Raw genomic sequence first — 12,638 nt, 5'->3', positions numbered from 1 at the left:
TTGCCAACAAATACATGAAAGGATGCTCAACATCACTAATCATTAGAGAATGCAAATCAAAACTACAATGAGGTATCACCTTACTCTGGTCAGAATGACCATCATCAAAAAATCTACAAACAGTAAATGCTGGAGAGGGTGTGGAGAAAAGGGAACACTCTTGCACTGTTGGTGGGAATGTAAATTGATACAGCCACTATGGAGAACAGTATGGAGGTTCCTTAAAAAGTAAAAATAGAACTACCATATGATCCAGCAATGCCACTACTGGGCATATACCCTGAAAACCATAATTCAAAAAGAGTCATTTTCCAGAATGTTCATTGCAGCTCTATTTACAGTAGCCAGGGCATGGAAGCAACCTAAATGTCCATCAACAGATGAATGGATAAAGAAGATGTGGCATATATATACAATGGAATATTACTCAGCCATAAAAAGAAAGGAAATTGCGTTATTTGTAGTGAGGTGGATGGACCTAGAGTCGTCATACAGAGTGAAGTAAGTCAGAAAGAGAAAAACAAATACCTCATGTTAACACATATATATGGAATCTAAAAAAAAAAAAAAAGGTTATGAGGAACCTAGGTGGATGACAGGTATAAAGGCACAGACGTAGAGAATGGACTTGAGGACATGGGGAGTGGCAAGGGTAAGCTGGAACGAAGTGAGAGAGTGGCATGGACTTACATATATTACCAAATGTAAAATAGATAGCTAGTGGGAAGCAGCTGCATAGCACAGGGTGATCAGCTCGGTGCTTTGTGACCACCTAGAGGGGTGGGATAGGGAGGGTGGGAGGGAGGGAGATGCAAGAAGGAAGACACATGGGGACATATGTATACATATAACTGATTCACTTTGTTATAAAGCAGAAACTGACACACCACTGTAAAGCAATTATACTCTAATAAAGATGTTAAAAAAAATAAAAATAAAAATAAGGAAATGAATTAACAACAACAACAACAAAAGTCTCCACCAAACAACCAGCAAACCAGCTCAGCAACTTTCCTGAGTGGATTCTCCTGTGAGTAATTAGCCCTGAGCAATGACAATGTCCAGCAGCAGCACCTCCTCTTGTAATCTTTGATCTGTATGAGACTGCAGGGTTCACAACAGAGGTGATTGGTTCATGGTGCATGTAAATATTGACCAGGAAAAGGAAATTCTTCCTTTGCTTTCATGCACCAGACTTAGGCAGGCTGGTGGTTTTCTGAGCAATACTCTGTGTGGTGGGGAGGGAATCTCTCACTCAGTCCCACCAGGCCTTACCATCTCACCCCCTGCCTATCAGAAAAGCCTTCTTTCTGGTTTCTCAAACCCCACCTTCAAAAGCTCAGATTACATGACATTTATTTTGATACCATCAAAGTTTTGCTGACAACATGGAATTTTTGCCTGCCCTATGTTAACAAGTATATTCTTCAGGTAATTAGACAGACAAATTCAGGCCTTGGTTAAGGGCCTAGAAGAGAAAACTTAAGTCACAGTTCATTCCAGTCCCCCCTCTCACCACTTCCTCAAGGTGGCCATTAGGAGAGCAATGAATTGTGTGACAAAAGATGGTAGTGTCAGAACCTATAAGAAGTCCCATCCAATAATTCCATGCAAAGAGCCATAGACTAACCATGTGTCCATAGGGCCTGAAACAATATCTTACATGATAGACATGCAGGTAGATGAATTTGGTAAAAGGTATTTATACACTGTGCAATATAATTGACTTTTTACCAAAGTGTGTTGAGCCAAGTTGCTGTGTCACTGATGGATTTGCCAAAGATTCAGTGGTTTTATTCACATTGGAGGAGCAATCCATTGGGGGAAGTAGTTTCAGTAGATATGTTTTACTGTTCTTGCAAGATAATAAACTCCTTGAGGCAAGAACAGTGTTATTGCACTTTCTGTATAAGGTGACTGACACAGTGACAACTAATAAATACTCTTCGGCTGAATGTATTTGAATAGGTGACCTTTTGAAAGTAACCAACACACAGAAAAGAGGAGATGTAAGAAGACCCAGGTTTTTATCCAGATTCATTCATTGCTAATTTTGAAAATTCTTATATCACTTAAATGTACTGGGTCTCAATGTTTTAATACATAAAGGGTAGGGTGGATAAAGGTGTTCTCTGAAGTTGTTTTTTATTCATTCAACAATGTTTATTTAGTGCAAAGTAAAAGAATGTTTCTACTCTTGTGGAATATATATGATGGGTGAATAGGTGGGAATAAACACGTAAAAAAATAGATGACTTCTAGCAGTAATAACTGCTATGTAGACAGGACCACAGGGGAAAGGAATAAAGAGTTAAATCCCCTAAGATGTCCTTTTGGTTGGTTTTGTTTTTAATTTCTCCTTTTTCTCCAAATAGAAATCAACAGACTTCCTTGAAAGGAGGCCATGACTATCTGAATCAACTCTGGAGTGTTTTACAGATGCAGGTTTTTGGCAAACACGAAGGATATAGAACCGCAGCCCTAAAACCTTTAGGGTCTTCCTAAAGTCTCTGTAGACATGCTGGTGTCTGCTGGGGGCAGTGGACAATAATGTACATATATATCATTTATATTTCAGCTGTCTCTAAGTGTGAGGCTCTGTAAGTAATGCATTTTGAAAACCACTCAAAGTTTTCCTTACTGTGATTTTCTCACTGTCCTTAGCCAGTACGACTATGGACTGAGTTGACTTCTAAAATACCTGATTACACTGACTTGAATTCATTTGCTAAACCCAAAGTATTAAAACTCATTGATTCAGATAACTCATTTCCAGTAGAATCTAGCAAATTGGAAACTAGATTTGGTCTGTGATCTCAGAGGGGTATGAATACTACACGCTGGTCATTGTGGTTACCTAGGTAAGACTTCCTTATTAAAACTTGGCACACAAAGCATGGGCATGAACAGTAGATAAGATCATCTGTTATCTTTAAAACTGTACACCTGCCCAAGTATGGCGAGACAGGGGAAATCCCACAAAACAGAGCCAGTGCTGCAATCACCCAACCACGGGGTAGATATAGTTGAGCTCACACTTTCCCTGAGCGGAGAGCTACAGCAGCTTTCCTGGCTTGTTCCTTGAGCTCTCTCCCCAAGACATTGGCCATGCAAAGTGGTGTTTTCAGCGTACGAAAAACCCCTCCAAGAATGCTTCTAAAAGGTATGGTGAATGTATTTTCAACTTAAATGTGTTTTCATACTATTAGCACTCTAAATTTGCCACTTATCAGAAAAGCTCTTTTCCTCTCTTTCCTACATTTTTCTTGGCCTTTGAGGAATGTGGTAAGTAAAGATATGCTGGAAAATAAAGAAACAAAACAAATAAGAATTCCACTTGCACTGGAATGGAATCTGAAGATAAAGGTTTGAGATGGCCATTTGCCAGCCCTGAATCTGGCTAAGTCCCAGTAACATAGGGTTGTTATTCCAACCCATAGAAGTTTTGTGAGGGTTAAACAAGAAATAATTTGAATATGAAAATGCTCTGTAAGGTTCAAAGAACTGCACACTTAGAAGGCTTGAATAGCTACTGGCCTTTTCTTGCGTATGGCATGGGGACACTTATCAGAGACTGAACACAAGGCTGGGCTAATAATAGTTTATTTGAAGTCAGCATCCAGGTTTTTGAGATATGAGCTTTAGAAAAGAACTGGAGATGAAGGTAGTCTAACCTCCCTGAGAAGGCCATTCTAGTAAAGAAATGCAGTGATATCCCAAGCCTCATGGTCTTGGCTAGCTTTTGGCTAGTCTTGTGGCTGAAGCAATATGGCACGGCTGAGAGCAACAGGAAGTGGAAAAACAAACAGACCCTGGAACCACATTTCTGAAGGCCAGCACTATAGGCAATTTTCCGAGGAGCAGTATAATCTATAAAGGGCTGGGAGGCAAAAATACATGAAGAAAAATGATAACAGGAAAGTGAAACATTTAGAGTAATGGTCTATCTCACAGTAGAGTCTTTAACAAGTGACAAAAATGGAGTCTCTCCATCAGGGTTTCTAATGTACATTTAAGTTCTTACATAAATCTCTCATCTCTTTTGCACTCATGATTTGGCTTGTCTTTTAGGACGTGGTTTCTTAAACTGGAAAGGAAACTGCTGAATCTCAAATTGCACTTTGTCAAACAATGATAGTCTTCACTGCCAACATCTACAACACTCCCTTCTTTAATTTATTCTACCTGATCAAGCACAGCATTTTCTACAGCCCTGAGTCTTTAAAAGAATGCTGAAACTGCAAACACAAAAAAGAAATGTTTAGAATGAAATGAACTATAAGCTAATTGGTAAGGGGTTGAATGAAGGTCAAAATAGGAACTCATCTAAAGCAAACTTTCAAAAAGAAATCTATGTTAAGAGAGTAAAAAACAAGCAAACAAAACAAACAAAAACTGGCTTCAGTCTTTTATGTTTATTGATAAAATCTCCTAAAAAGTTGCCAGAAAGCACTTAAAAAAATAAACATTATTTTCTTTTACACTGAATGTCTGAAGATCCCTTAGAAACTGGCCTAGTTAGGAAAGAGAAAACAGGAAGTAGGAATTAAGAGGGCAACCCCAGAGAAAAGATGGCTCACATTGGGTATATTTTGCTGACAGCTGGGCCTCAGGGAAACATCAGATTAGTCAATCAACTGCTACAATCTGACTAGAGAGTAGCAAGTAAAGAGATCTTGACCACAGTTGTCAGAGGCAAAGGCAGCAAGCATTACAAGAGAGGTGCTTGTTAGCCCAGGAGGTTGGCTAAGATTTTTCTCCGATACTCAACAAACACATTCAGGAAAGCTGGAAGAGTGCTCACTGGAATGAGCCTTGCCTGACAGCCCCGGGAAGAAATAAAGGATTATGTGAAAGAAATAAGCTTTGTAGACTATATTCTACAGAAATTATGAATCTTGCAATCATAATTACATATAAAATTGGCAGTTCATTAAGATTTTAATATGCCTTTGTGGACTCCTGCTTGCCCTGTATGCCTTAAGGAGAGGTGAGGATGAGAATTCAGCCACTTGGAAATATTCCATGAAATTAACTTCCTCTGAAAATGCATAGAATATGGAATAGAACGAGGTGCCATCACAACACTGACAATATATGTCATCATTCCTGTCTTGGGAGAGAGAGAGAGCTCTATTCTAAATTAATCATTAATTTAGCCACCTTTAAGATGAATCAGCTGAGGAACACTTCTTGGTTTTTCTCTCTTGCTCACGATAGAAAAAAGGTCTAAGAAATTAGCCTGTGTACCAAAAACTAGTTAAGTTTTGAGGAGCCCAGGCTTTTTCCCAAGGTAGGGTCAAGAGTTAGAGCTGCCAACTACCACTCAAGTATTAAAACCACCTCCCTCCCTCTGTGAAGTGTTAATGGACTCCGTCCAGCTCCTGGCAGACATCTGTCTGCATCACACATAAAATAAATTTAAATTGGCAGTGTCAGCAGAGAAAAGGGGATTTCATGGGTGTGGAGACAAATCAACCATTCAGGTGAGAAGTGACCTCAGTCCTAGTTAGAGATAGTCTCCTCACGGTGAGTTCTGAGAAGCCAAGCATTTTAAATGCCTTTCTCACTGTTTCCTGCCCCATAAAGAGCAGATACCACAAATGATGCCCTCAGACTTCCTGTGATAAGAAACACATTAAATTCTACGAGCATGTGTAGCTATTGTGTAATAGCGGGGATTACACACTTATAGGTTTACTTCTACTTCTGTTTTACTCAGTTAAAACTCACTTATTCTCATAAAGGCATGAGGTAAGTGGGAGTGTGTAGGTGTCAACTACTGTTATTATTTTTCCACTTTTTAAATAGAGATATCTGATACTCATCCTTGTTAAAGAAAACATGCAAAATCAAACTGGTAATCTGGTTAGCACTTTGATATATTCTAAACATTCTCTTGCAATATGACCAAGGCATTACAAATGAGCAGCGGCTCCTTAAAAATGTCGACTGAAACCTCCAATGACATGTAAGTTCCTACAGATGGTCTAAAAGGCTTTATTTCTCTTTCAAATCATGTCATCTAAGATAGAAGCACTATAGCTAATACTGATAGTAATAATAATAATAAATACCAGTGTGTCTTTTGTACATTATCCCATTTCAGCTTTCTCTGAGACATTATCACAGTGGTATAGGCTATGCAAATTACCTTTATGAATGATAACTAATAATTTTCTTAAACAAAACTAATGGATAATATGGTTTTTCATTTTTCACCTAAGTATAAAATTAATGCAACTATTTGGGGTGTGTGTGTGCATGTGTGTGTATGCTATGGTGTTAGAAATTTATTCTTGTTTACTCAAAATGTATAACAGAAACTAAACCACTATACTATCGATATCATTAGGATGATACCACTTCATCAGTGATGAGCCCAGGAATATGTTAAGATGTGTATCAATAACATTTTAGAAACCATCATTCATCACACTGAATAATCTATTGGAGTAAAAATTATTTCAACTTCCATTGGTTATACTATAGATGGTGTTTGATGAGATAAACCTGCTATTTAGTATAAGAAAGGATTTAGATGATGCCAGGAATTTTCGGTCACACGTGCTCTTTGAGTGACACGTACCATCATGGTGTTGAGTTTTGGAGTTGAAATGTGTGGGGTTGGGGCAGGGAAGTGGTTCCAGGAGGAGAGCAAGCAGAAAGATACCAGACAGGTTGCTTTATCTTGGGAACAGAGCAGAAGCCCCTTTTTCCTACTTTAGCATAAGATAAACAGCAAAAATTACTTTAAAGCAATTTCTTCAATCTCTTTCAACTGAGGTCAGATATGGTTCTCGTGATTGAAACAGAAATATTCATAGATAAGATTCTGGATATAAATTCAGGAAATTCAAAAATGATGGAACCAAGGCAGTGCCTAAAAAATGTTTTCAAAATCTTAGGAATCAGCTGATTAAACTTAAAATTCTGTATCAATACATATTCTACAATCTACAAATCTCAACTGAAAATGATTCCCTCGCTATCATCAACTGGAAGAAAATCTAAGAAGCTTGTCTTTGAATTCCTTCAAAAATAGAGGAAAAACCATAGTTATCTCTATTCCTATCTATCTTCTCCACAAGTCACAGAGTTTCTTTTTTTTTTTTTTAAAGAAATTCACGGTCTTTTTTATTTATTTATTTATTTATTTATTTATTTATTTATTTATTTATTTATGACTGTGTTGAGTCTTCGTTTCTGTGCGAGGGCTTTCTCTAGTTGCAGCAAGTGGGGACCCCTCTTCATCACGGTGCACGGGCCTCTCACCATCGCGGCCTCTCTTGTTGGGGAGCACAGGCTCCAGACGCGCAGGATCAGTAATTGTGGCTCACGGGCCCAGTTGCTCCATGGCATGTGGGATCTTCCCAGACCAGGGCTCGAACCGGTGTCCCCTGCATTGGCAGGCAGATTCTCAACCACTGCACCACCAGGGAAGCCCCCACAGAGTTTCTTGAAGCCCAGGATAGCTGCTGTCTGCCCTGATCAGTTGCAGTAAGTGGCATAAGGAAATTTGAGGAACTTCAGTTTTAGGAATGAAGGGACCGTATCAGTAAAGTAAAACTAAGGTCACCAAAGTCACCAAACATCATTTTACCTTATCTTTCTTAAAGAGATTAAAATACCATTAAAAAGTGAACCATCAAAGAATCACTGTAGGAAAAAAAAAATCTGTTTTTATCAATCAAGTTATCAATTCCATTCTTTAGACATTAATTAAAATCTCACATACATTATCAAAGAAATTACTTTTTTCACTAGAACTTTGAGATGGCACTTTTACTAACTTTCCCCAAATCTGTACTTTAATATCTTTATTATTAACTTTTCACTAACTTGTTATCTTTTCTGAACTGACTTATGATTATCCATCCTATATGCCACTGGGCTCACTAAATACAGACACTAGCTGCATCTCATTAAGTTCTACACGGAATTTGGCTCTAAAGGTGTTGTTATGCTTATTATTGGTAAGATTAAAAAAAATAGCAAGAAACAAGGAAGAAAATCTTAGTTATAGTTTTGTTTTTCTGTCTATTGTGATGATATGAGGTGTTTTACCATTTATTGGAAAAAAAGTCATTTCTGGAATAAAAGTCAAAGAAACTATACCACATTTCAGGGGACTTGTAATAATGTGACTCTAAACCCAACAAATGCTAAAGGAACTTCTCTAAACTTTGACAGTGAGAAGTGCTGAGTCCAGTGAGCTGAAGCTTTGAAATTAATTGCAGAGGAGTCTTAAAATACTGAGAGATGTGGCCAAAAATGTAAAACAATTGGGTAGTTTTCCAATATGAATACACTGAAGGAACATCACTAATTTTCTATGTATATTTGTGTATTAATCAAATTAGCCATATCAAGGAGAGGAAGAATATTGAGTAGTGAATATTCTTCTTTTGAATATTTCCCTTAATTATGTTACACTATTAACATTAATTTTTAAATAAATCTTTTTTGAAAGACCATTCCACATATTCATTTAAATGCTAAAATCCTTTGACAATCTGTGAGCTAGACCAGTAGAAATGTGATCATCTTTTCACACTCTTTAACTTTGCAGCAGTTTTATAGTCATAGAGAGTTAGACAATAATTAAGATGGCAATATAAGTAGACGCTTTGAACACTGCCATCCATCACTGCCATGTTCCTAACACATATAAAGTATACTTTTTAAAAAGGAAAGTAAAAATACATGAATGGAGTGGTTCAGAATCTGCCTGCCGGGAGGAGGAACCAAGATGGCGGAGTAGAAGGACGTGCTCTCACTCCCTCTTGTGAGAACACCAGAATCACAACTAGCTGCTGGACAATCATCGACAGGAAGACACCGGAACTCACCAAAAAAGATACCCCACATCCAAAGACAAAGGAGAAGCCACAATGAGAAGGTAGGAGGGGCGCAATCAGAGTAAAATCAAATCCCATAACTGCTGGGTGGGTGACGCACAGACTGGAGAACACTTATACCACAGAAGTCCACCCACTGGAGTGAAGGTTCTGAGCCCCACGTCAGGCTTCCCAACCTGGGGGTCCGGCAACGGGAGGAGGACTTCACAGAGAATCAGACTTTGAAGGCTAGTGGGAATTGATTGCAGGACTTCAACAGGACTGGGGGAAACAGAGACCCCACTCTTGGAGGGTGCACACAAAATAGTGTGCGCATTGGGACCCAGGGGAAGGAGCAGTGACACTGGGGGAGACTGAACCAGACCTACCTGCTAGTGTTGGAAGGTCTCCTGCAGAGGCGGGGGGTGGCTCTGTTTCACCGTGGGGACAAGGATACTGGCAGCAGAAGTTCTGGGAAGTAGTCCTTGGCTTGAGCCCTCCCAGAGTCTGTAATTAGCCCCACCAAAGAGCCCAGGTAGGCTCCAGTGTTGGGTTGCCTCAGGCAAAACAACCAACAGGGAGGGAACCCAGCCCCACCCATCAACAATCAAGTGGATTAAAGTTTTACTGAGCTCTGACCACCACAGCAACAGTCAGCTCTACCCACCACCAGAGCCTCCCATCAAGCCTCTTAGATAGCCTCAACTACCATAGGGCAGACAGCAGAAGCAAGAAAAACTACAGTCCTGCAGTCTGTGGAACAAAAACCACATTTACAGAAAGATAGACAAGATGAAAAGGCAGAGGGCTATATACCAGATGAAGGAACAAGATAAAACCCCAGAAAAACAACTAAATGAAGTGGAGATAGGCAACCTTCCAGAAAAAGAATTCAGAATAATGATAGTGAAGATGATCCAGGACCTCGGAATAAGAATGGAGGCAAAGATTGAGAAGATGCAAGAAATGATTAACAAAGACCTAGAAGAATTAAAGAACAAACAAACAGAGATAACCAATACAATAACTGAAATGAAAACTACACTAGAAGGAATCAATAGCAGAATAACTGAGGCAGAAGAACGGGTAAGTGACCTGGAAGACAGAATGGTGGAATTCACTGCTGCGGAACAGACGAAAGAAAAAAGAATGAAAAGAAATGAAGACAGCCTAAGAGACCTCTGGGACAACATTAAACGCAACAACATTCGCATTATAGGGGTCCCAGAAGGAGAAGAGAGAGAGAAAGGACCAGAGGAAATATTTGAAGAGATTATAGTCGAAAACTTCCCTAACATGGGAAAGGAAATAGCCACCCAAGTCCAGGAAGCGCAGCAAGTCCCATACAGGATAAACCCAAGGAGAAACACACCGAGACACATAGTAATCAAATTGGCAAAAATTAAACACAAAGAAAAATTATTGAAAGCAGCAAGGGAAAAACGACAAATAACATACAAGGGAACTCCCATAAGGTTAACAGCTGATTTCTCAGCAGAAACTCTACAAGCCAGAAGGCAGTGGCATGATATACTTAAAGTGATGAAAGGGAAGAACCTACAACCAAGATTACTCTACCCGGCAAGGATCTCATTTAGATTCGATGGAGAATTCAAAAACTTTACAGACAAGCAAAAGCTCAGAGAATTCAGCACCACCAAACCAGCTCTACAACAAATGCTAAAGGAACTTCTCTAAGTGGGAAACACAAGAGAAGAAAAGGATCTACAAAAACAAACCCAAAACAATTAAGAAAATGGTCATAGAAACATACATATCGATAATTACCTTAAACATGAATGAATTAAATGCTCCAACCAAAAGACACAGGCTTGCTGAATGGATACAAAAACAAGACCCATATATACGCTGTCTACAAGAGACCCACTTTAGACCTAGGGACACATACAGACTGAAAGTGAGGGGATGGAAAAAGCTCTTCCATGCAAATGGAAATCAAAAGAAAGCTGGAGTAGCTATACTCATATCAGATAAAATAGACTTTAAAATAAAGAATGTTACAAGACACAAAGAAGGACACTACATAATGATCAAGGGATCAATCCAAGAAGAAGATATAACAATTATCAATATATATGCACCCAACATAGGAGCACCTCAATACATAAGGCAACTGCTAACAGCCATAAAAGAGGAAATCGACAGTAACACAATAATAGTGGGGGACTTTAACACCTCACTTACACCAATGGACAGATAATCCAAAATGAAAATAAATAAGGAAACAGAAGCTTTAAATGACACAATAGACTAGATAGATTTAACTGATATTTATAGGACATTCCATCCAAAAACAGCAGTTTACACATTCTTCTCAAGTGCACATGGAACATTCTCCAGGATAGACCACATCTTGGGTCACAAATCAAGCCTCAGTAAATTTAAGAAAATTGAAATCATATCAAGCATCTTTTATGACCACAACGCTATGAGATTAGAAATGAATTACAGGGAAAAAAACGTAAAAAAGACAAACACATGGAGGCTAAACAATACGTTACTAAATAACCAAGAGATCACTAAAGAAATCAAAGAGGAAATCAAAAAATACCTAGAGACAAATGACAATGAAAACACGACGACCCAAAACCTATGGGATGCAGCAAAAGCAGTTCTAAGAGGGAAGTTTATAGCTATACAAGCCGACCTAAAGAAACAAGAAAAATCTCAAGTAAACAATCTAACCTTACACCTAAAGAAACTAGAGAAGGAAGAACAAACAAAACCCAAAGTTAGCAGAAGGAAAGAAATCATAAAGATCAGAGCAGAAATAAATGAAATAGAAACAAAGAAAACAATAGCAAAGATCAATAAAACTAAAAGCTGGTTCTTTGAGAAGATAAACAAAATTGATAAGCCATTAGCCAGACTCATCAAAAAAAAGAGGGAGAGGACGCAAATCAATAAAATCAGAAATGAAAAAGGAGAAGTTACAACAGACACCGCAGAAATACAAAGCATCCTAAGAGGCTACTACAAGCAACTCTATGCCAATAAAATGGACAACCTGGAAGAAATGGACAAATTCTTAGAAAGGTAGAACCTTCCAAGACTGAACCAGGAAGAAACCGAAAATATGAACAGACCAATCACAAGTAATGAAATTGAAACTGTGATTAAAAATCTTCCAACAAACAAAAGTCCAGGACCAGATGGCTTCACAGGTGAATTCTATCAAACATTTAGAGAAGAGTTAACATCCACCCTTCTCAAACTCTTCCAAAAAATTGCAGAGGAAAGAACATTCCCAAATTCATTCTATGAGGCCACCATCACCCTGATACCAAAACCAGACAAAGACACTACAAAGAAAGAAAATTACAGACCAATATCACTGATGCATATAAATGCAAAAATTCTCAACAAAATACTAGCAAACAGAATCCAACAACACATTAAAAGGATCATACACCACGATCAAGTGGGATTTATCCCAGGGATGCAAGGATTCTTCAATATACGCAAATCAATCAATGTGATACACCATATTAACAAATTGAAGAATAAAAACCATATGATCATCTCAATAGTTGCAGAAAAATCTTTTGACAAAATTCAACACCCATTTATGATAAAAACTCTCCAGAAAGTGGGCATAGAGGGAACCTACCTCAACATAATAAAGGTCATATATGACAAACCCACCGCAAACATCATTCTCAATGGTGAAAAACTGAAAGCATTTCCTCTAAGATCAGGAACGAGACAAGGATGTCCACTCTCACCACTATTATTCAACATAGTTCTGGAAGTCCTAGCCACGGCAATCAGAGAAGA

The 12,638-nt window shown here is 38.5% G+C and overlaps 1 protein-coding gene across 12 annotated transcripts in view; it reads left to right on the top strand.

The window, feature by feature from the left end:
- LOC309639137 (desmoglein-1-like) overlaps positions 1-12,638 on the top strand; it is an 888,370-nt gene that overhangs the window by 757,546 nt on the left and 118,186 nt on the right. For 2 of the 12 annotated variants that reach the window (XM_082415985.1, XM_082415991.1), the window contains exon 1: positions 832-3,163. The exons of 1 other annotated variant lie outside the window; for it this stretch is intronic. Coding sequence is in view for 1 of the 11 variants with exons in the window: in XM_082415993.1 (XP_082272119.1) it covers positions 3,109-3,163 (55 nt within the window). In the remaining 10 variants the exon portion in view is untranslated. Of the gene's footprint in view, positions 1-827; positions 3,164-8,692; positions 8,903-12,638 lie in introns of those variants that run through there. 9 more of the 12 variants (XM_082415997.1, XM_082415986.1, XM_082415990.1 and 6 more) reach the window with 8 other exon arrangements.

This window comes from Balaenoptera physalus (assembly GCF_965194825.1).
Source record: "Balaenoptera physalus genome assembly, chromosome: 12".
Lineage (NCBI taxonomy): Eukaryota > Metazoa > Chordata > Mammalia > Artiodactyla > Balaenopteridae > Balaenoptera > Balaenoptera physalus.
The sequence above is the reverse complement of the archived record's forward strand: the minus strand, read 5'-3'. Positions and strand labels throughout refer to the sequence as shown.